The sequence below is a fragment of the Lissotriton vulgaris genome, chromosome 12 (genome assembly GCF_964263255.1).
Source record: "Lissotriton vulgaris chromosome 12, aLisVul1.2, whole genome shotgun sequence".
NCBI classification, from domain to species: Eukaryota; Metazoa; Chordata; class Amphibia; order Caudata; family Salamandridae; genus Lissotriton; species Lissotriton vulgaris.
Genome location: NC_141700.1, coordinates 125,738,914 through 125,765,041, shown reverse-complemented (window position 1 = coordinate 125,765,041; position 26,128 = coordinate 125,738,914). Strand labels below are relative to the sequence as shown.

The following is a 26,128-nucleotide window of genomic DNA, read 5'->3' as shown; positions in this document are numbered from 1 at the left end:
TTTCAGGGGGACCTTGCTTCATTAAGCGACTGGGAAGCAGTAAGGTCTAAATTACCTGCAAAGTTTTAAACCGTGTGCTATAATTCTGGGGAGATTTCCCCATTGCAATAAATGTTCTGGATTATCTCCCAAGGTTTGAAGAGTCCGACTGAATCAACAATACACAGTCCATTCACCAAGCGTCAGGCCTTTACTCCCACATCGATGATGGAGGTTTTCCTTCAGGACAAGCAGTCTGTGGTGTCTTCAGCGTCCTCTGTGCCTGCACCACCTGCTTCACCTCTGCAGAGTAAACCCAGCATGGTGCCACAGATGTCTCCTGGGTCTTCGGACAATCAATCATCTAGTCCTCAGCCAGCTCAGCAAAAGTTAAAGCAACAGAAAAAGAAAACATCTTTAACTTCAAAGGTACAGAGTATGACTGCCCCTACCCAAGACCTGAAGACAATGGGAGCTCAGGAGGGCAATCAAAACTTAACCTTTTCGTTCCTTACGTAATCCCCATTCCATTAACCTAGCGATGAATATTTTTGTGCTAGTTGAGGGAGGCTCCTAGAATCATATTGTGCAGTACTCCAGGGTGGCAACAGGTACATGCTGCTATTTCTTTTATGGTGCACCTCCCAAAGCACTGTAGTGTTAGAGGTTGCGTTGATGCTTGTGTGGCCCCTTCTGCAATATAGAGCTGATGTTTCTTCACTTGCATGTGGGACACTACCCCATACAAATGAAGGATACACTTTGCCTCTGTGTTATAGGCACAGCCAGAGTGGCAGTGAAGAGGCCACTGTACAAGAAAATTGAGCGCAGGACAGTTTTCCAGCATACCAGTAGACCCTTCCAGATTCTTGCGATAATCTAGAAGGTGGGACAGCGTATGCAAAAGAAAATGGAACATCAGCCAGGGCACTCAGTTATATTCTGGACTATAGCCCAATACTGCATGCTCACAGACCTGTACTCCGGTTTCTATTGTGCTTTGTTTGGTACCTCTACCTGTTGACAAAATGTAATCAAACTCTTTTCGGGAATCAACTGCTTTATTTTGTGTGTTTAAACTGTTGCATAAGGACATGACTTCCATCAGAATACAGTTTATATCTCTTAAACCACTAAGGAGTGGCTCAGTGAAACGTAAAATACGTGTCACAAAAAAGAAGAAATAGAAGTGTCCGGTTTTGCAGAGGCCCCTACCCGATTAAGGTAACTAAGATTTGGAAAATTCCAATCTTAATAACCAGGAGGTAGCAACCCAGTGAACTGGTGTGAATAAACCCAACTGGGAAGGACAAGTAAACCTCTGTTAAAAGGACCCTCACTCACCACTAATTGGTGACATGCTTCATCATTGGGTCCCCGCTCGGGTGGCCGAATGCCCCCCCAGCGTGCTAAAACGCCTGATTTACAGCGGAGCGGGTTGGTGGTGAGTGTAACAGTGGTATAACTCAAAAAATGTGCAGAATAAGTGAGTGCAGAATAAAAAAATGCACGGTTGAAACCCAAACAAAATATTTAATGTGGGCCAACCTGTATTAAGGTTAAAAACGTGGAAGGCGGACAAAACTAGGTTCTGGATCAGGAGACCTGTGTCCTTAATGAAGATATAAGGTCAACATGTTTCTGCTGTGAAAATGCAGGATCGCACAGCATTCGTCAGGACCAAAGACAAATTGCACTCTGGTGGTATGTACGCGCTAAGGTACACCCTCCCGTGAGGCACTTAGTGTGAAAATGAAAAAATATAGTGAAATTACTCACTGAAATTGCCCGTGCCGGCACACTGTAGTTCACAGCAGCCAAAGTTAACATGTAATCCATTTGTGCAACATGTGGTGAGGCAACGAGAGAGATGTCGCATCGCCTCTGTATCCTTAACACCCTGATGAAGTGGTGGGATATAGTACCCGTATGATTACGAATTGGATATAAAGGAGTGTCTTATTTCAGAATACAAAACAAGACTGTTCATTTTAGAATAGTGGAAGCAAAGAAAAAGGTTCCTGAAACGCAATAGATTTGTTTAAATCAGCGAATCCTACGTTTAACTTTATAGAGAGGCTGAGAATTCCTTACCCCTCCATAACTGGTACTTAAGCCGGGTATGGAAAGAAAGATAATATGAGGAATAATGCAGAGACTTATGAACGGCAATGGGGGCTTCACTATGTGGATCCCCGGGTGACAACATGCATTTAAAAACAAGGATCGTTAGCGCGTCAGCAGGGGGTTAAACGCACTTACAGATGGAAGGAAATTCACTTCCTGGGTCAGGACGGTGCGGGAACTGTTCACGCGGTGTAAAATCTAGCGTGCAAGGAGGAAAGCAAGAAATTACCTTTCCCTCCGTAGTCAAAAAGGTCTATGGAGTCAAAGAAAACCGCACGATAGAAAAGCGGTTCAGAAACTTTATCACTCGAGACTCCCCGCCCAAGACCTACACTACAGGACTGCCGCCTGCCTGGTGGTAAAGAACACCAGGCGAGCTCTTTTAATCACCAGAAATCTCCTAATGTAACCCCGACGGAAATATGGTTCGAGACCCCGTTCCGCCTCGATGGTGTACAACTGAGAAAAAGGAATTAAGACAACCCAGAACTTAATATGATGAACCCCAGTGAAGGAATCCCTTCAAAAATTATAATTCTTAATCAGAACGATGGTCCTTAACCTAGAAGAATACATTACTTAGAACGAGGTTGTCTGACTAATGGGAGGCTGTTATGTTACTGAATCAGTTAGGTAGGCAGCCTGACTACAAACAGCAAGCAGAGGACCTAGCAACTAAGCTGCAAAGCAGAGGATACCCACAAAGAATAATCAACAGCAGTCAAAAACGAGCAAGAAACCAACAGACACCCACTTCTGGATGTTGCTCCTAGGACTCAAAATGCTGAGATCCCACTAACATGTGTTACAACATATAACCCATTGTCCAATGCGGTTAGTAGGAGTATTTCCAAACACTGGAAGATAACACCGCGTGAATAGTTCCCGCGCCGTCCTGACCCAGGAAGTGAATTTCCTTCCTTCTATCTGTAAGTGCGTTTAACCCCCTGCTGACGCGCTAACGATCCTTGTTTTTAAATGCATGTTGTCACCACATAGTGAAGCCCCCATTGCCGTTCAGAAGTCTCTGCATTATTCCTCATATTATCTTTCTTTCCATACCCGGCATAAGTACCAGTTATGGAGGGGTAAGGAATTCTCAGCCTCTCTATAAAGTTAAGCCTGGACATGCTAATTTAAACAAATCTACTGCGTTTCAGAGACCTTTTTCTTTGGTTCCACTATTCTAAAATGAACAGTCTTGTTTTGTATTCTGAAATAAGACACCCCTTTATATCCAATTCCTAATCATAAGGGTACTATATCCCACCACTTCATCAGGGTGTTAAGGATATAGAGGCGCTGCGACATCTCTCTCGTATCCTCACCACATGTTGCACAAATGGATTACATGTTGGTTTGTATGTGTGTCAGTGTGTCCCTTTCCTTCCTCTACAGGTAACTTTGGCTGCTGTGAACTACAGTGTGCCGGCACGGGCAATATCCGTGAGTAATTTCACTATATTTTTTCATTTTTCACACTAAGTGCCTCACGGAAGGGTGTACCTTAGCGCGTACATACCACCGGCGTGCAATTTGTCTGTGGTCCTGACGAATGCTGTGCGATCCTGCATTTTCACAGCAGAAACATGTTGACCGTATATCTTAATTAAGGACACAGGTCTCCTAATCCAGAACCTAGTTTTGTCCGCCTTCCACGTTTTTAACCTTAATACAGGTTGGCCCACATTAAATATTTTGTTTGGGTTTCAACCGTGTATTTTTTAATTCTGCACTCACTTATTCTGCACATTTTTTGAGTTGTACCACTGTTACACTCACTACCAACCCGCTCCGCTGTAAATCAGGTGTTGTAGCACGCTGGGGGGGCATTCGGCCACCCCAGCGGGGACCCAATGATGAAGCATGTCATCAATTAGTGGTGAGTGAGGGTCCTTTTAACATAGAGGTTTAATTGTCCTTCCCAGTTGGGTTCATTCACACCTGTTCACTGGGTTGCTACCTCCTGGTTATTAAGATTGGAATTTTCCAAATCTTACAGTTACCTTAATCGGGTAGGGGCCTCTGCAAAACCTGACACACTTATATTTCTTCATTTTTGTTACACGTAGTTTACATTTCACTGAGCCACTCCTTAGTTGTTTAAGTTCTCCAGTATTGGGGTGTCTTTCATAGATTCACATGCTTGAATATTCCCCGTCGTCGGAGTGGGAGTCCCACGGTAAATAAAATAGCAATAAATACTAAATATATAATAATATATAATAAATATATATATACATAAGGAAAAACCCAAAAAATGCATACAAGAAGCATAGGGTACCTAACTAAAAAGTGCTCCATAGGAATGCATGGGAATAAAACAGTTCCAATGCAGCCTATCCTTGTCATTATGTTAGTCCAAACTGCAGCCAATCAGGCGCCAGCAGCCCTCTAGAACCTTCTCCTCAGAGCTCAAGCCCTTAGATTTTCTACCGCACGTCGTGTGTAAGGGAGTCTCCCTGAGCTCTGCTCAGTTTTCTTCTCTTCAAGTGTTTCCAGTCTCTCCACAATGTCTTCAAGTAAGTCTCTCTTCAGAGCTTGTTCCTCCTGTGGAAAGCTGAGATTATTTCATGATGACCCACACAGTAAGTGTATTTACTGCCTTTACCCGGACCATGAGGTAGGCACCTGTAAGCTCTGTAGAAAATTCTCAGAGAAAACTCTTAAGGACAGAGAAGGCCGTTTACTTGTTTGGCTTCAAAGGCTAAAGGACAAGGACAATATACTTTCTGATGCTGAAAGTCTTGTGTCAGGCCGTTCTAAAGCAGCTTCTAAACGTGGTAGTGTGCAGGAGATGCCTTCACCATTTCTTAAGAGGAAACTTGCCCTCACTTTGACCCCTGCGGTGTCTTCACCTTTACCTACCACGTCTGGGCCCACGAGACAAAGCTCTCAGGCTCCTTCTGCTTCAATTCCCAGTTTTTCTGTGAAGAAAACTGATTTATCGTCGACGACGGTAGTTTCAGCTCCGTCGACGAGAATGGCTGTCTCTGGTTCAAAATCGACGACGGTCACGACGACGCTGGCCTCTGGATCGTCGTCAGCTTTGGCGTCGACATCTTCGTCGTCGATGAGAGTGGTTCTCAGTTCTAAGACAGTGTCTTCTTTGATTCCAATTTCATCTTCGTCGACGAAGAAAGTTCACTCGTCGACGACCCGGTCGTCGTCGACTAGAAGTTCGAAGACCCTGACTTCGTCGACGCCCTAGACGGTGAGCGCACCGCCGACGTCTGTCCCGTCGACGAGAGGGCCTGTTCTATCTGCTCCGTCGACGACTGCACCGTCGACGACCGCTCCATCGACGACCGCTCCGTCGACGACCGCTCCGTCGACGGCCTCTCCGTCGGCGACGACTCCGTCGACGACGGCTCCGTCGACGAAGACATTAAAAGTAAAGGTTCCGTCGACGATGGCTCCGACGACGATGCCAATGAAGATTACTCCGTCGACGGTCTCCTCGTCGACGATGGCATCCAAGACAATTCCATCGCAGAAGACGACTGATGTCATGCCGTCGACGCGTACGCAAGGCACAGTTTCCACGCCAGCCTCTACATTTGCTTCAATGCCTTTATTGCCTTTACAGTCCAGCAAAACTCAGTTCGAGACTTTTACAGAAAGAGATGATAAATCCTCCATCTCCGCTTGCTACTGGTTCGAGGCATGTGGGCTGCTGAATTCATATCTGTGCATAGACCGCCACCTAGTGTTGGGTCCGGATGATTGCACATTGTTGTCCTGGAAGAGTCTTCGAAGTATCACGAGATAGGTGGCTCCTCCCCTGGACTACAGTGCGCATGGGCATCGCCTCCATCCCCAGATTGTTTTTTTCCGCCATTGGGTTCGGATGTGTTTCGGTTCCCTCTGTCGGAACCGATAGTTGTTCAACTTCTACTCGAGACCAAAAGGTCTTTAGGCTGGGCGTCGGTATAGTTGCGTACGGGTTTCTTTCTGACTCTCAGCTCCTATCTCTTGCTGCCCTTCCACGTGCCTTCGGCGCGGACGGGCCTACACTACAACTTTCGCTATGGAGCGGACCCCATTTAAAAAGTGTCCGCTGTGTCACTCCAAATATTCACACCTCGACGTGCACCCTGTGTGCAATACCTGCTTGTCGCCGGATCACCGCGAAGACACCTGCATGGCGTGTTCGAAGTTCCGAAGCAAGAAGACTTTGAAGATTCGCCGGGCCAATCGGCTCCAGGCCCAATTGTCGGCTTCGGCGCCCCCACCAGATGACATTTTCCAGGAATCTGTCGAGGGAGAGGACGACGTGCGAGAGTCGGACTCTGGCCCCGCGTCCGAGGAGGAAAACTACGACGCGGGTGAGGCGGACTTTGACGAAGTCTCCGAGGTAGGGGACGACGATCAGGCTTGTACCACGATGGGAGATGACTCAGAGGAGGAGCATCCCCAATCGGACTCGGGGGCTATTCCCCTTCATACGGCCCAGGTCGAGGGATCGCCTTCGGGCCTTACCCAAGATCTAACTATAAGTCCTACGTCCCCGCCTACGGGCCCGGTCACGGACATTTGTGAACCACCACTTACGTTGAAGAAAACAAAAGTGAAACCAACTGGTCACGCACCCTCGGATGCGAAACCGAAACTGAAAGTTGCGTTGGTAAAGAAGGTTCTGGAGGCGTCAACTGCCAAGAACACCAAAATGGCCGACTCCAAAAGCCACGCCAAGATGGCCGACCCGAAGCCCTCGGGGTCGACGCCAAAGGCGAAAGCCTCCGACGCGACCGCGTCGGCGCCGAAAGGGGTCGGGGACCCGAAGACGGTTTCGAGGAAGCGTCAGGGCGACGACGCGCCTAGGCAGGGGGCGTCGGCCCCGAAGAAGAAGCCTACAGGCGATCAGGCTCTCGAAGATGAGGGGTCACTCGAGCGGGTTCAACCCTCGGCAACCTTTGCAAAGAAAGTAGGGGAATCCTTACAGCGGATCCGAAAGGCCACGGTGGTTCCCACTCAGGACACTGTAGTGCCTACGCACACGCCTAAGCCTACTAAAGAGAAGACGCCTATTTGTTTCGTCCTTCCACCCAAGTTGGCGCCGAAGGCCTTCGCGCCGAAACAGGGCGGTCATTCAGGGGAGGTGTTACCGCCGAAAGCTGCCTTGGTGGTGTCGAAGCTTCGGCTCCAGCCGCTTGCGGTAGAAGAGCGTCGTGAGGTCATTATCGACGCCAACACCGGGAAACTGTCGCTCCTCAAACGAAAGATCACGTCGGAGCCGGCGTTGGAACATTTTAAGATCCCGCTCAAGAATAAAAAAGTACTCTGCGGACTCTTCGGCTCTGGTGGAACCTGTGTCCCCACAGGCCTTGGAACACTCGCCGACGCATTCCCCCGCGGCCGATGCGGACGAGGAAGATGCCGAGTACAACTATCCTGCGTACTCGGATCCGGAGGAGGAGCATGTGCCCTGGGCCGCAGGAGGCGACACCGACGACCCGCAGTCGGGTCAGGACACAACTTTTCACCGCCAAGACGTCCCCGACAGAGGACTCGGCGGCCTTCAATGCTTTGATAGAGAGGGCTTCGGCGAACCACGATGTCGAGCTGCACTCGGACCCCGTGGATGCGGACTTCTTATTCGACACCTTCTCGGTAGCCGAAAAGCAAGTCAAAACGCTACCGATGCTTAAAGGGGTGCTTAAGCATGCACCAGAGGTTTTCAAAGAGCCCACCCGGGCGCGGGTGGTCAACCCTCGCATCGACAGGAAATATAAGGCGGCACCCACGGATCCCACTTATATCAAGGGACACTTTCCATTGGACTCCTTGGTTGTTTCCAACGCTCGGAAAAGGGCGAATTCTCAAACTACTGGTGACGCTCCTCCCCCAGACAAAGAGTCCAAGATCTTTGAGGCCTCGGGCAAACTCATTGCTGCGCAGGCAGCTAACATCTGGAGAATATCTAACACCCAAGCCCTGCTTGCACGTTATGATAGGGCCCATTATGACACATTAGAGGCTATTCTGCAACACTTGCCTGACCAATACAAGGAGGCAGGGGAGATGCTCATTCAGGAGGGTAAACTCATCACAAATGCATCCATCAAATGTGCTCTAGACGTGGCAGATACAGCCTCTAGAGCCATCAATACGAGTGTGTTACTTAGACGTCATGCCTGGCTTCGTATTTCGGGGTTCAAGCCCGACATCCAAACCACCATTTTAGGTCAAACAGTGAATCCTGACCATCTGTTTGGCCCTGAGGTGGATGCCTCACTAGAAAAAATGAAAAAAGATACCGAAACTGCAAAGTCAATGGGGGCTATACAGAGTCAGCAGTTTCGGGGTGGTTCCTTTCGCCGTTCAAATTCAAAAGGCACCTCTCGGGGACAGGCATCCCAGTCCGCACAATACTACAAAGGTAACACCCAGCCCTCGTATAACAACAAGGGTAGAGGTGGTTACTGAGGCAATAATACCAAAGGCAGGGGACGTGGAAACAATGGCTCCAGGTCCACCACCACCAACAAGCAGTGACGTCTTGTCACTGCCCCCCGACCATGCAACACCGGTTGGGGGGAGACTTCAGCAGTTCCTGCCGGCGTGGAAGAACATCACCACGGACAGGTGGGTGAGGTCCCTTATCCAGTACGGGTACTGTCTAGAGCTTACTTCCATTCCACCAGACATACCCCCAAAAAGCCGTCCTATGTCAGGCGAGCATTTGACCTTGTTGCAGCAGGAAGTTCTAGTTATGCTGCAAAAAGGGGCAATAGAGCTCGTTCCAATGCGAGAGCGGGGAACAGGGGTTTACTCCCTCTATTTCCTAATTCCCAAGAAGGACGGATCCCTCAGACCTATCCTGGACCTCAGGCCCCTAAACTGGTACATACTCTCGGAGCACTTCCATATGCTCACGTTGCAGCAAGTGCTTCCCCTGCTCCAGCAGGGGGATTTTCTGGCTACACTGGATCTGAAAGATGCCTATTTTCATATCCCCCTGCATCCTTCCCACAGGAAGTATCTCAGATTCACGCTCTTAGACCAGCATTACCAGTTCAAGGTCCTGCCGTTCGGTGTCACCACGGCACCAAGGGTATTTACGAAGTGCCTAGCTACTGTGGCGGCGCATCTCCGTCGCCAAAACGTCCACTTCTTTCCTTACCTGGACGACTGGCTCATTCAGGCAAAGACAGAACAGCAGTGCGTAGACCATGTGTCACGCACCATTCATCTCCTGCACGATCTGGGATTCTCTCTGAACTACCCAAAGTCCCATCTCCAGCCCGCCCACGTGCGACAGTATCTGGGCGCGACAATCAACACTCTGGCAGCCACTGCGCAGCCAAATTCAGTGAGAATCGCCAGTGTCCAGGCGCTGATCCAACGATTCAGACCCCAACACTCGCTTCCAGCGAAGGTGTTCATGCAGTTGATAGGCATGATGGCCTCCTGCATCTCCATTGTCCCGCACGCGAGACTACATATGCGTCCGCTTCAGGAGTGCCTAGCACGTCAGTGGACTCAGGCTCATGGGCAACTGACAGACCTAGTGTTGGTGAGCGGTCGGGCATACAACTCTCTGCATTGGTGGAATCCACAAAACCTTTGCAAGGGCCGACCATTCCAAGAGCCTGTGCCACAGATTATCCTGACGACTGACGCCTCTCTCCAGGGATGGGGAGCGCATGTACTCCAGTACACAGTGCAGGGACTATGGACACTACAGCAAAGGAAGATGCACATCAATGTGTTGAAACTGATGGCAGTCTTCATGGCCTTAAAGGCGTTCAAAGTACATCTGTGCAACAAGGTCGTGTTGATCCGGACGGACATGACGGTCATGTACTACATTCAGAAGCAGGGAGGCACACACTCTCCACAGCTGTCTCATCTGGCTCAGAGCATGTGGAAGTGGGCCATTCAGAGGAACATCTTCCTCATGGCAGAGCATCTCCCGGGCAAGGACAATCAGATGGCGGATCTGCTCAGCAGGCACAGCCATCAAATGCACGAGTGGGAGATACATCCATCAGTACTCCAACCGTACTTCCAAAAGTGGGGTCATCCAGAGATAGACCTGTTCGCCACAAAGGAGAACGCAAAATGCCAAAGCTTCGCCGCCAGGTTCCCACACCCGCAATCACAGGGCAATGCGATGTGGATGAACTGGTCAGGCAGATTTGCGTACGCTTTTCCCCCAGCACCGCTGATACCGCTGGTGGCACGCAAGCTCAGGCAGCACTCGATGACTCTCATCCTGGTTGCTCCAACGTGGGCTCGCCAACCATGGTACACCACGTTTCTGGAACTCTCCGTGGTACCGCATCAAAGGCTTCATCTCACTCCCAGCCTTCTGACGCAGAGCCATGGCGACATTCAGCACCCAGACCCGCAACAGCTCAACCTGGCGATCTGGCTCCTGAAGTCCTAGAGTTTGGCTACCTCAATCTTCCTCCCGATTGCATGGACATCATTCGAGAGGCAAGGAAGCCCACTACTAGAGCTTGTTATGCGGCTAAATGGAAGAGGTTTGTCATCTACTGTTAACCACAATATTGACCCGCTAGATGCTTCCATTCAAAACATCATTTGTTACCTGTTCCACCTGTATCAATGCAATTTGGCGTACTCTTCCATCCGCATCCACCTGTCTGCTATGGCAGCATACCTCCAGAATAGGCAACACCTGTCGCTCTTTAAGGTCCCTGCTATCAAGGCTTTTTTGGAAGGACTCAAGAGAGTCATTCCACCAAGGACACCACCAGCTCCGGAATGGAACCTCAATGTGGTTCTTACAAGACTGATGGGTCCTCCCTTCGAGCCACTGCACTCTTGTGAGCTTCAGTTTCTAACTTGGAAGGTTGCGTTCTTAGTAGCAATCACATCGCTACGGAGGGTTCGCGAGCTGCAGGCGCTCACCATCCAAGAACCTTTCTTCCAGGTACACGCTAACAGGGTTGTGCTCCGCACTAACCCTAAATTCTTACCCAAGGTTGTATCTCAATTCCATATAAACCAGACAATTGAGTTGCCGGTGTTTTTCCAGAACCCAGAGACGCTGGCGGAGCGGATGCTCCACACCCTTGACGTTAAGAGAGCCTTGATGTACTATGTTGACAGGACAAAAGATTTTCGCAAAACCAAGCAGCTTTTCGTTGCTTTTGCCACACACCACAAGGGAAACGCTTTCTCCAAAGCTGGGATCGCTAGGTGGATCGTGAAATGCATTCAAATCTGCTACGCTAAAGCTAAGCGCACTCTCACTATCCCACCAAGGGCCCACTCCACCAGGAAGTTGGGGGCCTCTATGGCTTTCCTAGGTAACATTCCCTTAGAAGATATCTGTAGAGCAGCCACATGGTCTACCACACATACTTTCACCAAACACTACTGTGTAGACGTGCACTCCAAACAGCAGGCAGCTGTTGGTCAGGCTGTTCTCAAGACACTTTTTCAGACTGCTGCAGCTGGCACGGGCGGCCGCCGCTAATGGAGGGACTGCTATGTATTCTATGCACAGATATGAATTCAGCAGCCCACATGCCTCGAACTGCAAATGCTACTTACCAGTATGCATCTGTTCTTGGCATGTAGGGCTGCTGACATTCATATCGCCCACCCTCCTCCCCGGCGCCTGTAGCAGCTGCAGTGTTCATTCATATGTATATATATGCTCATAGCATGGTCATCACTCACATACTTCACTCCATCTCTGCCAATGGCTAAAAACAATCTGGGGATGGAGGCGATGCCCATGCGCACTGTAGTCCAGGGGAGGAGCCACCTATCTCGTGATACTTCGAAGACTCTTCCAGGACAACAATGTGCAATCATCCGGACCCAACACTAGGCGGCGATCTATGCACAGATATGAATGTCAGCAGCCCTACATGCCAAGAACAGATGCATACTGGTAAGTAGCATTTGCATTATCCAGAGGATGATGATGACGAGAATCCTCCAGAGCGTGAGGATGGAGAAGTTTCTGAAGTAGATGAGGATGGTGAAGAACATTTAGCGGAGTGGGATGACTATCGTGCTCAAACACCATCCCCTTCTCAGGTGCCAACGGGGGATTCTCCTCCAGTAGATATCGCAGGATTCCACCAGTTAATGGACAGGGCGGCGCAACGATTCAAATTACCACGAGCACACAGAGAGGAAGATTGCTTCCTATACGATTTCAAGAACCAGCCCTTGAAACAGATACACACAGTCCCGATTATAGACTTCATCTGGTCTGAAGGGGAAAAGATAATGAAGACGCCTAACTCTCTACCGGCACAACTGCCGAGGTTGGAAAAGAAATACAAGGCTCCTGTGGGCTCTCCAGCATGCCTTACAGGTCAACCTAAGCCCGACTCTGTCGTCACGCAGGCAGCTCAAAGAGGTTCAAAGAATCCGGCGTCTACAATCACCGCTCCTCCAGATCGTGAGGGCCGTCGCCTAGATGCTATTGGGCGTAAATTTTCCTCCATGTCCTCTACAACGGTTCGAGTAGCTAACGCTATGGCTATATTAGGTCGTTATGACCGTCGGGCTTGGGCTGGCATGTCCGCCTATGTGGCATTACTCCCGGATGCTTCCAAGGCAGAAGCACAGAAAATTCTGCAAGAAGGAGAAAGAACGGCAGAGGAACTTATTGATTGTGCAGTGGATGTGGCCTGCACAGGTTTTCGCCAACTCGCTGGAGCGGCCGTCCTGCGTCGACAGGGTTGGCTACGCTCAACTTCATTTCGACAGGAAGTTCAGGCAAGAATCCTGGATATGCCATATGACGGCGAGTCATTATTTGGAGCGCATATTGATGAAGCGCTACAATCCATAAAAAAGGACACGGACACTGCACGTGCTTTGGGTACCCTTCAGTTTAAGAAGCAGCCCTTTCGGGGTGCTCGAGGACGTGGCACTACATCCACTTTTCGTGGAGGAAGCAGTCAATATCGGTCCTTCAACCAAGGTAACCAACGCTTCACCGGTAACCGCCAACAGTCTTCCCGCCAGCAACCTGCCAGAACTTACAGAGGAAAGTCTAATTTCAGAGGACAATCCAACAAACGTCAATGACTTGTCTGTCGACCGGAGAATTGGAGGTCAAATCTCTCTGTTTGGTTCTCAATGGTCCTCCATTACTACGGACCGTTGGGCACTCGACATTGTGAAAAGAGGCCATGCATTGGAATTTGTCGAGGTACCTCCTCCACCACCACCTTCCGGACCGCCACCTCCGCACCTCAAAGAACTGTTTCATCAAGTTCGCCTGCTCATTCAAAAGGGTGCGGTGGAAGTAGTACCAAAGTCTCAGAGAGGGAAGGGGTTTTATTCCCGTTTTTTCCTTGTCGTCAAAAAGAACGGAGAATGGAGACCCATACTGGACTTGAGAGCACTCAATCACTATCTCAAGGATCAGACCTTCCGTATGCTAACGCTTACAGAGATCTTGCGTTTGCTCTCAGTCAGAGATTTCATGACCACCATCGATCTCCGAGACGCTTACTTCCATGTCCCAATTCTCGCGGGTCATCGCAAGTTCCTGCGCTTCAAGGTGGGGCACCTTCATTTCCAATTCAAGGTCCTTCCATTTGGCCTCCGGTCGGCCCCCCGAGTCTTTACAAAAATGTTGGCTCCGGTCATGGCTTTTCTTCGTCTCCAAGGCATACAGATATTCCCATATCTCGATGACTGCCTCCTGAAATCACAATCCCGCTCACAACTTCAACACCATACTGCAGTTTGTCAGACAGTATTCCGTTCCTTGGGTCTGTCCAATCTGGAGAAATCTCAATTGCAGCCAACCACTTGCAAGGATTTCCTAGGAGCAACGCTGGACACCAAACTAGCCAAAGCATTTGTCTCCCGGGAACGTCAGCAAAGGATTCTCCGACTAGTTTCGCTACTTCTGGCAAAGAGGTGCGCTTCAGTCCGTTTGTTGAAGTCCTTTCTAGGGATGGCTTCCTCGTGCATCGCTCTTGTCCCTCATTGCCGACTACGAGCACGACCTATCCAACAGGCTCTGGACAAACAGTGGCGTCAAGTCACCGGTTCCTTCAACGATCAGGTTTCCATCACTATTCCCATGAAAAAAGCGCTCAAATGGTGGGCACAACCACACCAGCTAGCGGCAGGCACGTCCTTTCTGTTCAACACCCCAGATCTGACTCTAACGACGGATGCCTCCCTGGAGGGCTGGGGAGCTCACCTCCAAGACCTCTCCGTCAAAGGGAAATGGAATTTGCATCAAAAGACCTGGCACATCAAAAAGTTGGAGCTTATGGCTATCTTTTTGGCCCTGAAATCATTTCAACCAGTGCTGCAGGGAGAGTCAGTTCTCATACAGACGGACAACACAACCTGCATGCATTATATAAACAAACAGGGCGGAACAAGGTCGCCGGTGTTATCCCGTCTGGCAGAGGCGATTTGGGACTGGTCCATCAATCATCAAATCCAAATCACCGCAGTTCATCTTCCGGGGTTGTCCAACCTTCTGGCGGATTCCCTAAGCAGGTCCCGATCATCCAACCACGAGTGGGAACTCCACCAGCCAACACTTGTAGGAAGGTACCTCCTGACTATGGTTGCCCCCAACTTTTTGCCCTGTGTTTTAGCTGGTTTTGGACATAGTCGACCTGGGACCCTGCCAATCAGGACCCCAGGCCTACTGCTCTCTCTTTAAAATGGATTCCATGTACCCTAGGTGCATTTCCAATTGGTACTGGGCCACCCTATCAGACCCTGTCACTCAGGGCATGGGTGTACCCAGGGCTACCAGGGGCTGCAGCATGTATTATGCCACCCCTGGCTGGCCTCCTAAATTTGACACAACTGGCTGCATGACAGCTGGGGCAAAGTCGTGTAATCACCCTTTGCTGTAGGTGTAGTATACCTATACCTAACCCTAAAATGGACACACAGATTCCTATCAGTCACTCCTATGGCAGGCCTTGACAATCCTGAAGGCAGAGTGCTTGGAATCGTGTGAGATGGTGCTCTGGCATGAGCTGAGCCTGTCTGCAGCTTGCGGAATCAAGTCCTAATAGCTGTTCCATGATATCGCATACCATATACTCTTAAGTGCATTATAATCCTCGCGGTTAAATGCTATCTTTGGTATTGCTTTATCAAAACATGTCGAGTAAGGTGTCATACGAATTGGAATACTAACCCCTCGCCAATTCTGGCGACGGGGTTAGCATTCCACCCTTCTAGAGGGACACGACATGTATGTAACTGTGAACCCCGGTTAAAGTTAACTGAAGCCTCAGCTCCACAAAATGGATGCTGCCACCACAGACACGAGTCTGACCCCCTGCAGCTGGGAGTCCTTCCAGCGAGGGGAGCCTGGACAAAGGGTTTCCTGTCAGGGGCGGTGCTAGCACCGTCCCAGACATGGTTTTGTGTATCCTGGGTAGGCAGGGCTTTACAGGAAGGTGACTGCTGAGTGGCACCCCGGTGCTCACTACGCATAGGCCGGTCTGAACCAGTTCCAGGGGCACACCAGCCCCTGGCCTGGGGAAGTCCGGCATGGCTGAGGGGTGTAACCACCCCCCACCTAGTCCCACCCATAGGCAGGACCTAGTCACCGGGTCAGCCCCTTTTTTTAGTATAAAGATGGGAGCGGGCCCCCTGTTAAAATTAGATCATCTTTGGAATCAAGATACCACTTTCTTCGAAAGGACTTCACGATTTCTTCTTCAAGATTCTCCCTTGTGGCTAAGGAGTAGTCACCCTGCATCCGCAGGCACCATCCTAAAGAACACTGCGGTCTGCTGCAAGTCCTTCATCACGAATCCGACGACCCAGCTCGACGAGACCCGGCTTCCCTGGCACCTCTGACCTCTACTCACCTCTACAGCCCAGCTGAGAACCGTGAGTGCGACGAGACCTCAAGGGACCGACGATCGCCAAGACTGCACGACATCTTTACTGCAAGCCCACCGTGTCCTCCACTGGTGAGTGCTTTGGGGTCCGAGAAGCCCCGACCCTGCGCAGCTCCAGCACCCAAGATCAGCCCCCCTGCATCTCCACGATCTGCGTGGGGCCCTTCTGCTGTTTGCTGTGCACCGCGTTGTTTGGCTACTAGCCGGCTGGCTTGTGGCCCTCTGAACGACGCCCAACGACTTCACGACTGCTGGTCTGGTTGCTCCAGGCTGGCCTTTGCTTCCTTCTTCAAGAGAGGCACCCCGGACCCTCCTGGTCCACTCCAGACGCCATTTTAGGTCCACCGCGTGGGCTTGAATTTGCCAAGGCTTTGTTGCCCAATCCTGGGTCCAGCGACGCCGACAGCTTCTATCTTCGTGGGACAGCTCGATCCTCCATCCTGGTCGCCGACAACGCCTCCTGGTCCGTGAGATCTTCGAGTCAAGCGTCACCCACTCACCTAGTCGAGGTGGCTACCATCCGGTGCCCTCCTGGTGCCCACTGACTACTGGCTAGTAGTCTCGAACTTGGTCCCCTCTGCTTTCAGGTGTCATCTATCTTCAAGATCCAGGCTTGGATCCGACTGAACTTTCTTCACTGGTCACCGGCCAGCATCTTTTCTTCCGGCTCCTGGTCCGTCTACGAGGATTCCCGACGTCTTTTCAGACCTATGCAGCTGCAGCCCCTGGGCTAGGTAACTTCGGCATTTCGGTGCCCCAGCATAGCCTCACTATCCAAGGGTCAGAATCTACTTTCGTTTTCTCCCTACCAGGTCGGGTTCGCCCGAGAACACTAACTTTCTAATTCCTAGCTACCATAGACTTTTGTCCCGCATCTCGCGTGAGAGTGCACACACTGCACCCGAGTCCCCTAGGCCTCCTAGACATAATCTAACGATTCCCTAGTCAAGTCCTAGCGATTCCAAAAGCTATTAGTACTGTACTTACCTGCTAGGAATTTCGCATTCCACTTTCAGAGTATATGGTTTTCCGTGCCCCTCGGGCATTTGTATATACTGTGCTAACTTAAGTATTTTTGTAAGAGTTTTGGTTTGTGCTTAGTACCCTGTCCTCATAAAGAGTACAGGGCTGTTGTGATCTTTAAATAAATAACTGTTTATTTTCATAACACTTGTGTGGTGTCCTTTCACTTGGTATTCAAGGGGTATATGTGTGGTAAACAGCTGGCTTAACGCGCCCTCTCGAGTCTTTAGCCTTAGACTGCTCGTATCCACGCTACTAGGATAGCTGGTCTATAAGGTTGACTTACAACCAATCATCAATAAGGGTTGCTGGACTGATACATAGTGTTCACTAGAATAGTGAGCACTGCATATCAGGCCACCTTCCCACATTGGTGAGCAGCGGTTGGGATTTGAGCTTGCTGTTGTTTTACCACACGTATCCTAAGAATATCTTGTTGAAAGATCACATAAGTACTGTTAGGTACATATAACTAAAACTTAGAATACTCTGAGTTCTACTGAACCAGCTGTTGTAGCTCCTCAAGGCTTAGCACACCTTGGCTGCAACTCTAGCAAGGGACCAGTAGGTAACACATAGTGTAGGTAGGTGCATCACTTACACCACACTAGAAGCAGTATGTCGGTCACAGGAGGAAACACTGAGTCTCCCCTTGTGTCAGTTGACCCTCCACAGGTCATCCCTTCAAAATATACTGCTCTTAGCTTCCATGAGATGAGACAAGTGTGTACTCTCAGGAAACTAAAACAGGGGTCTAACCCCACCACTTCCTTTCTGATTGGTCTCTTAGAGGCCTATGATGCCAGTAGGGCTGGTAACCCAGACCCTTCTAATCCAGAAGGAAGTATGCCCTCCTTACAGGGTCCCTTTGATATCCATCCCCTCCATGAGGCAGATGATGCTGAGGAGGAGGATGAGTTGTCTGGGGATGAGGCAGATAAGGGACAGGTAGAAGTCAATAGACTAACCAGGTCCAACTTAAGCAGACATGAGCTTGGTACTGGGGGACTCCTGGGCCCACTCTCAGGTCAGCTTAACATTGGGAATGGACGAGTTAGGTCTCTATCAAGAGGCTCTAGCAGATCCTTTCGAACCAATGGCTCTCTCAACTCTTCTCACAGAGGAATGTCTTCCCCTAAGAGGAGAGTGTATGAAGCTGAAGAAAGGGCAGTCAAACTGAGGATTGAAAGGGAAGAACTTGCCCTGGCCAAAGAGAGACTTGCCCTTGCTAGAGAGCAAGAATTATGTGGGCTAGTTCCCACTGGTGGCAGCAATAAACCTAGCAATAGGGAAAGGAGTTTTGATAAAAAGCACCTGAATAAGATAGTGCCCCCCTTTAGGGAAGGGGATGACATCCACAAATGGATTACTGCTTTGGAGAGAGCCTGCACTGTGCAGGGTGTTCCCCAAAGTCAGTGGGCAGCTATCTTGTGGCTCTCCTTTGATGGTAAAGGTAGAGATAAGCTCCTCACCACAAGGGTGGAGGACGCTAACAATTACCAAGTCTTGAAGAATGTACTGGTTGATGGGTTTGGTTTAACCACTGAACAATACAGGATGCTGTTCAGAGACACCCAGAAAACTCAGTCTCAAGATTGGACTGACTTTGTTGATTGTGCCACTAAGGCTTTTGAAGGCTGGCTACTGGGTAGTAAGGTTACTGATTTTAAAGGATTGTATAATCTAATTATGAGGGAGCAAATCTTAAATAATTGTCAGAACCAGCTATTACATCAGCACCTGGTAGACTCTGAGTTGACCTCTCCACAGGAATTGGGTAAGAGGGCAGACAAATGGGTCAGAACTAGGGTTAGGCCTAAAAACCAGGGTGGTGACCAGAAAAAGGAATCAACCAAGCCTCAAGAGAAGGGTGGGGATAAATCCACAGAGAAGACTTCCCAAGGGCCCCAAAACTCCAACAAGGGTGGTGGGTCCCAGAACACTCCTTCTGAACAAAAGAAACCTTATTGCCATACCTGTAAACAGGTGGGCCATTACAAAAGTGATGCCAGTTGCCCTAAAAATGGTAATAAGGGAAATATGCCCCCAGGTAATACTCCTAAACCTCCTGTTACCACTAGTGGTAATCCCCCAGGTGGTGGGAGTGCCCCCAAGAATGTGGTGGGCATTACTTTGGGCAATCAGGAGGACTATGGCTTAGCCAGGTTCCCTGACCACACTCTTGTCTGTGAGACTGGCATGGGGTTTGCCAACTTCACTACTGGACCCCACATTTTGGGCAAGTATAGACAAGAAGTTCTAGTGAATGGTCAGAAAGTTGAGGCATTCAGAGACACAGGGGCCAGCCTCACCATGGTGAGTGACCATCTGGTCCCCTCTGCTCAACTGACCCCTGGTTTTACTTATCAGGTGACAGACATTCATGGAATGAAGAGAAGGCATCCCATGGCAGTAGTCAAGCTCAGCTGGGGTAATGTCACAGGGCCCATGAGAGTGGCAGTGACAGATAACCTACCTGTAGATTGCTTACTGGGGAATGACCTGGAACTCTCAGCATGGGCTGAGGTGGAACAAGAAACTCATTCCAGAATGATAGGCCTATCCAGACAGGTTAGTGGGGCAGTAATAGCTACAGCCCCAGTCCAAGCACCATTCCTCCCTGAAAAGGTTGGAAGGGCAGTGGTAGCCACTGCCCAGGCTCAGACAGACTTTTCAGAACAGGATAGGAGGGCTGTGACAGTCACAGCCCAAACACAGACTGAGTGCCCTCCTGAAAAGGTTGGCAAGGTTGAAATAGTCTCAGCCTCTACTCAGACAGATAGTGAGGTTGTGAAGCCTGAAACAATGGATCACTCCACTCAAACAGAGAGCATTGAGGAGGAAGAAGAGTCTTCCCCCTCCCAGACACTAGGTGAGAGCCAGCCTCCTCAGGGAACTGACTCTACCCCTGTTGAAGGAACTGCCCCAGAGGTAGTCAGGCCTAGCCTGGCAGAGCCCCTGATGGCAGTGGACCCTTCCCAGGTGGGACCCAGTCTGGAGCAGGTAACCTGCACCTCTCTACCCTGCCTCAGTCAGCCCAGGGCTGAAGAGACCAGGGAGGCCAGTGGTGGACCCCAAAGGGCCCCCTGTCCAAAAGAACCCCTTAATCAGCAGATTAGGATCACTGAAGCTGGTAAACCTAGCCAAGTGAAAATAGAGCAGACTCCTGAGGGATCCCCCTTAAAAGTAGTTAGGGAACTCCCACAGCTGGACACTGTTGGGCACAGCCAAACATGGGGCCTAAAAACCCCAGACCTGACCTGTCCCTCCAGTAAGCCAAACAGAGGGACTCAGCCTCCAGCTTTAGGTAGCCAGAGGCTGACCCTGAGAGCTCAGTGCATCTCAGCTAAAGAAAGAAAGGCACATATGATGGATGGTGATTGGAGGAAGTTGAGCCCAAAGGTAGAGGAGCCTCACTTCAGTACTCCATCCCAGCATCAGCCTTTTACTTTCCCAAGACACACCAGAGACAGAGATTCCCTATGGTGGAGACCCTCAGATACCCTTAGGGTGAGGGGTTGCCTAGTGGACCATGACACAGGGGGAAACCAAGCCAGAGCTGGTACTTCCTTATATGGCCACTTAGGTAATAGAGGCTTACCTGGACAAGGATAGCCTTATCTCCTTTCGTTTGGGGGGGGGTTGTGTAGGAAGGTACCTCCTGACTATGGTTGCCCCCAACTTTTTGCCCTGTGTTTTAGCTGGTTTTGGACATAGTCGACCTGGGACCCTGCCAATCAGGACCCCAGGCCTACTGCTCTCTCTTTAAAATGGATTCCATGTACCCTAGGTGCATTTCCAATTGGTACTGGGCCACCCTATCAGACCCTGTCACTCAGGGCATGGGTGTACCCAGGGCTACCAGGGGCTGCAGCATGTATTATGCCACCCCTGGCTGGCCTCCTAAATTTGACACAACTGGCTGCATGACAGCTGGGGCAAAGTCGTGTAATCACCCTTTGCTGTAGGTGTAGTATACCTATACCTAACCCTAAAATGGACACACAGATTCCTATCAGTCACTCCTATGGCAGGCCTTGACAATCCTGAAGGCAGAGTGCTTGGAATCGTGTGAGATGGTGCTCTGGCATGAGCTGAGCCTGTCTGCAGCTTGCGGAATCAAGTCCTAATAGCTGTTCCATGATATCGCATACCATATACTCTTAAGTGCATTATAATCCTCGCGGTTAAATGCTATCTTTGGTATTGCTTTATCAAAACATGTCGAGTAAGGTGTCATACGAATTGGAATACTAACCCCTCGCCAATTCTGGCGACGGGGTTAGCATTCCACCCTTCTAGAGGGACACGACATGTATGTAACTGTGAACCCCGGTTAAAGTTAACTGAAGCCTCAGCTCCACAAAATGGATGCTGCCACCACAGACACGAGTCTGACCCCCTGCAGCTGGGAGTCCTTCCAGCGAGGGGAGCCTGGACAAAGGGTTTCCTGTCAGGGGCGGTGCTAGCACCGTCCCAGACATGGTTTTGTGTATCCTGGGTAGGCAGGGCTTTACAGGAAGGTGACTGCTGAGTGGCACCCCGGTGCTCACTACGCATAGGCCGGTCTGAACCAGTTCCAGGGGCACACCAGCCCCTGGCCTGGGGAAGTCCGGCATGGCTGAGGGGTGTAACCACCCCCCACCTAGTCCCACCCATAGGCAGGACCTAGTCACCGGGTCAGCCCCTTTTTTTAGTATAAAGATGGGAGCGGGCCCCCTGTTAAAATTAGATCATCTTTGGAATCAAGATACCACTTTCTTCGAAAGGACTTCACGATTTCTTCTTCAAGATTCTCCCTTGTGGCTAAGGAGTAGTCACCCTGCATCCGCAGGCACCATCCTAAAGAACACTGCGGTCTGCTGCAAGTCCTTCATCACGAATCCGACGACCCAGCTCGACGAGACCCGGCTTCCCTGGCACCTCTGACCTCTACTCACCTCTACAGCCCAGCTGAGAACCGTGAGTGCGACGAGACCTCAAGGGACCGACGATCGCCAAGACTGCACGACATCTTTACTGCAAGCCCACCGTGTCCTCCACTGGTGAGTGCTTTGGGGTCCGAGAAGCCCCGACCCTGCGCAGCTCCAGCACCCAAGATCAGCCCCCCTGCATCTCCACGATCTGCGTGGGGCCCTTCTGCTGTTTGCTGTGCACCGCGTTGTTTGGCTACTAGCCGGCTGGCTTGTGGCCCTCTGAACGACGCCCAACGACTTCACGACTGCTGGTCTGGTTGCTCCAGGCTGGCCTTTGCTTCCTTCTTCAAGAGAGGCACCCCGGACCCTCCTGGTCCACTCCAGACGCCATTTTAGGTCCACCGCGTGGGCTTGAATTTGCCAAGGCTTTGTTGCCCAATCCTGGGTCCAGCGACGCCGACAGCTTCTATCTTCGTGGGACAGCTCGATCCTCCATCCTGGTCGCCGACAACGCCTCCTGGTCCGTGAGATCTTCGAGTCAAGCGTCACCCACTCACCTAGTCGAGGTGGCTACCATCCGGTGCCCTCCTGGTGCCCACTGACTACTGGCTAGTAGTCTCGAACTTGGTCCCCTCTGCTTTCAGGTGTCATCTATCTTCAAGATCCAGGCTTGGATCCGACTGAACTTTCTTCACTGGTCACCGGCCAGCATCTTTTCTTCCGGCTCCTGGTCCGTCTACGAGGATTCCCGACGTCTTTTCAGACCTATGCAGCTGCAGCCCCTGGGCTAGGTAACTTCGGCATTTCGGTGCCCCAGCATAGCCTCACTATCCAAGGGTCAGAATCTACTTTCGTTTTCTCCCTACCAGGTCGGGTTCGCCCGAGAACACTAACTTTCTAATTCCTAGCTACCATAGACTTTTGTCCCGCATCTCGCGTGAGAGTGCACACACTGCACCCGAGTCCCCTAGGCCTCCTAGACATAATCTAACGATTCCCTAGTCAAGTCCTAGCGATTCCAAAAGCTATTAGTACTGTACTTACCTGCTAGGAATTTCGCATTCCACTTTCAGAGTATATGGTTTTCCGTGCCCCTCGGGCATTTGTATATACTGTGCTAACTTAAGTATTTTTGTAAGAGTTTTGGTTTGTGCTTAGTACCCTGTCCTCATAAAGAGTACAGGGCTGTTGTGATCTTTAAATAAATAACTGTTTATTTTCATAACACTTGTGTGGTGTCCTTTCACTTGGTATTCAAGGGGTATATGTGTGGTAAACAGCTGGCTTAACGCGCCCTCTCGAGTCTTTAGCCTTAGACTGCTCGTATCCACGCTACTAGGATAGCTGGTCTATAAGGTTGACTTACAACCAATCATCAATAAGGGTTGCTGGACTGATACATAGTGTTCACTAGAATAGTGAGCACTGCATATCAGGCCACCTTCCCACAACACTCGATATGGTCTTTCACCGTTGGGGATTCCCGGAAATCGACCTATTTGCGACTCCAGGGAACCGCAAATGCCCCGCTTACGCAAGTTGGCATCCCCACAAAGGATCCCAAGGCAATGCCCTTTTGATGGATTGGTCGAATTTCTTCGCCTACGCTTTTCCTCCGATCCCTCTAGTGCCTCGAGTACTTTGGAAGATGCGGAGAGAACCCTGCCACATCCTTCTGATTGCTCCCAGGTGGCCACGACAGGCGTGGTTCTCGGAGCTGCTACTCCTGTCTCAATGCAAACCCATTCTTCATCCTCGAATGGATCTTCTCTCCATGAACAGGGGTCAAATCTACCATCTGGACCCCTCTTCCCTGAGCTTGTCAGCCTGGAACCTGAGCACTGTGAATTTGCACATCTGACCATCCATCAGGAGTGTCGTAACATCCTTGCACAGGCCAGGGCTCCATCAACTATAAAAACCTATAAGTTGAAATGGAAACGCTTTTGCCACTGGTGTGCAGACGCCGGAGTACATCCTTTGCGTGCCACGCCCGCTGAGCTCCTCCCTTTCTTTCTCCATCTGGCTCAGTCGGGTTTGTCACATGCTACTTTAAGGGTTTTTCTGGCGGCAATATCGCGCTTCCGCCATGATGGCTCCGCCTCCCTATGCTCATCCAGGTTGATACGTCAATTTTTCAAGGGACTTCTTCGGACTTTTCCTCCAGTTCGGCGTCCCCCTCCCGAGTGGCGCCTCAACATGGTCCTATCTCAATTAATGACTGCACCTTTTGAACCAATCCATAAAGCAGACCTCAAGTATGTCACCTGGAAGGTCGCGCTTTTACTTGCTTTGACGTCTTCACGTCGAGTGAGTGATTTGCATGCATTCACGATCAAACCACCATTTCTACAGTTTAAACCGGATTCTGTGCTTTTACGCACTAACCCTACTTTTCTTCCAAAAGTGCCTTCAGACTTCCATATTAATGAGCCTGTTAATATTGAAGTCTTTCTTTGCTAACCCGCAAACTCCTGCAGAACAACGATTGCACTCTTTGGACATTAAAAGATGTTTAAAATTTTACATCAGCAGAACAGCCCAGTTCCGAAAATCAGATCAACTCTTTGTAGCCTATGGCCGCTTTCAAAAAGGGCGGCAAGTCACCAAACCTACAGTAGCTCGCTGGGTGGCTTCGGCGATTGCTTTCTGCCATCAGAAAGCGGGAAAGCCTTTACAGACTGCAGTACGGGCCCACTCCACCAGGTCTATGGCCTCTTCGACTGCACTCTTTGCCGGAGTTCCATTGCATCAGATTTGCAGAGCAGCCACGTGGTCCAGCAGGCACACGTTCACAAGGCACTACAATCTGGGTGCCATGGCTGAAGGAGATACCGCAGTGGGACAAGCTGTGCTCCGTAATCTTTTTCAATAAGGTGAGCCTCTGTTCTACCCTCCTCCTAATAGTTTCTAGTCTAATGCATGTCTTCTCTATGTATACATATAATTGTATAACTTCTATGGAAAGGGTTTTTACACCTGTCGATTCCAGCCTTTTGTTTATACATGGCATTCTGGAAACTTTGTGTTGGGATACGGACTGCTAACTATTCTATATTCAAGCATGTGAATCTATGAAAGACACCCCAATACTGGAGAAGAACAATTGTTACTTACCTGTAAACAGGTGGTTCTCCAGTATTGGTGTCTTTCATAGATTCACATGCGACCCTCCCATCCTCCCCTCAGAGGCTCTCTTCTCCTCATAGACTCTGTGGTCGCTCTTGTGCTACGAAAATCTGAGGGCTTGAGCTCTGAGGAGAAGGTTCTAGAGGGCTGCTGGCGCCTGATTGGCTGCAGTTTGGACTAACATAATGACAAGGATAGGCTGCATTGGAACTGTTTTATTCCCATGCATTCCTATGGAGAACTTTTTAGTTAGGTACCCTATGCTTCTTGTATGCATTTTTTTGGTTTTTCCTTATTATGTATATATATATTTATTATATATTATTATATATTTAGTATTTATTGCTATTTTATTTACCGTGGGACTCCCACTCCGACGACGGGGAATATTCAAGCATGTGAATCTATGAAAGACACCAATACTGGAGAACCACCCGTTTACAGGTAAGTAACAATTGTTCATATACTTGTTGGGGTACAGGAGTGTTTACTCGCGCCCTATCTCTCTTGTTGATATTGTTACAGTTTATATCTGCCACAATTTGAGGGGTTCTACAGTTTGTATTTCTGCTTATTTCAATGTTAATTTTACATGAAAATACATGATGATCCCACTGTGGTTTAGTGGAGCTGTTGCAGGACACACTTCACTGATATAAACTCTATTCTAGTAGATATTTGCTCCTTCAAATTCCTTTTATAAACCTTATCCCCAGGTATCCAGAATCCAGAAAATGTTGCTGTATCCCATGGCTAGTACTTAAGACTCTAGTGAAGTCTGAAGCGACATTGAACACTCCATAAATGGCAATGCTTGTGCTGAAGTCACTTCATCACCCCCTGAAGAATCCGGATCTAGACCCAATGAGGCTTGAAACGGATATTGTTTTAGATTAAGATGCTTTATTTTTGTATGTCTTGGATGAAATCTTTAGGCTTCAAGCCCTAATATGCTCTGTTGCAAGCAAGTGTCTCTGACCAACGCCAATAATGTTTGTACATGGTCCTTCCCTAACAACAGTTTCTGGGCCTCATGAGCTGAGGTCTAAGCGTAAGCATGAAACAAAGCTGGCCCTTCCTGAAGTGGACTTACTATGTGACCACACCTAG

At 49.7% G+C, this 26,128-nt stretch overlaps 1 protein-coding gene across 23 annotated transcripts in view; it reads left to right on the top strand.

The window, feature by feature from the left end:
• The window catches only part of UBAP2L (ubiquitin associated protein 2 like), an 889,182-nt gene that overhangs the window by 155,676 nt on the left and 707,378 nt on the right, over positions 1–26,128 (top strand). For all 23 annotated transcript variants that reach the window (XR_015302630.1, XR_015302632.1, XR_015302629.1 and 20 more), the window contains one exon: positions 134–408. Coding sequence is in view for 18 of the 23 variants with exons in the window: in XM_086947511.1 (XP_086803637.1) it covers positions 134–408 (275 nt within the window). In the remaining 5 variants the exon portion in view is untranslated. The remainder of the gene's footprint in view (positions 1–133; positions 409–26,128) is intronic.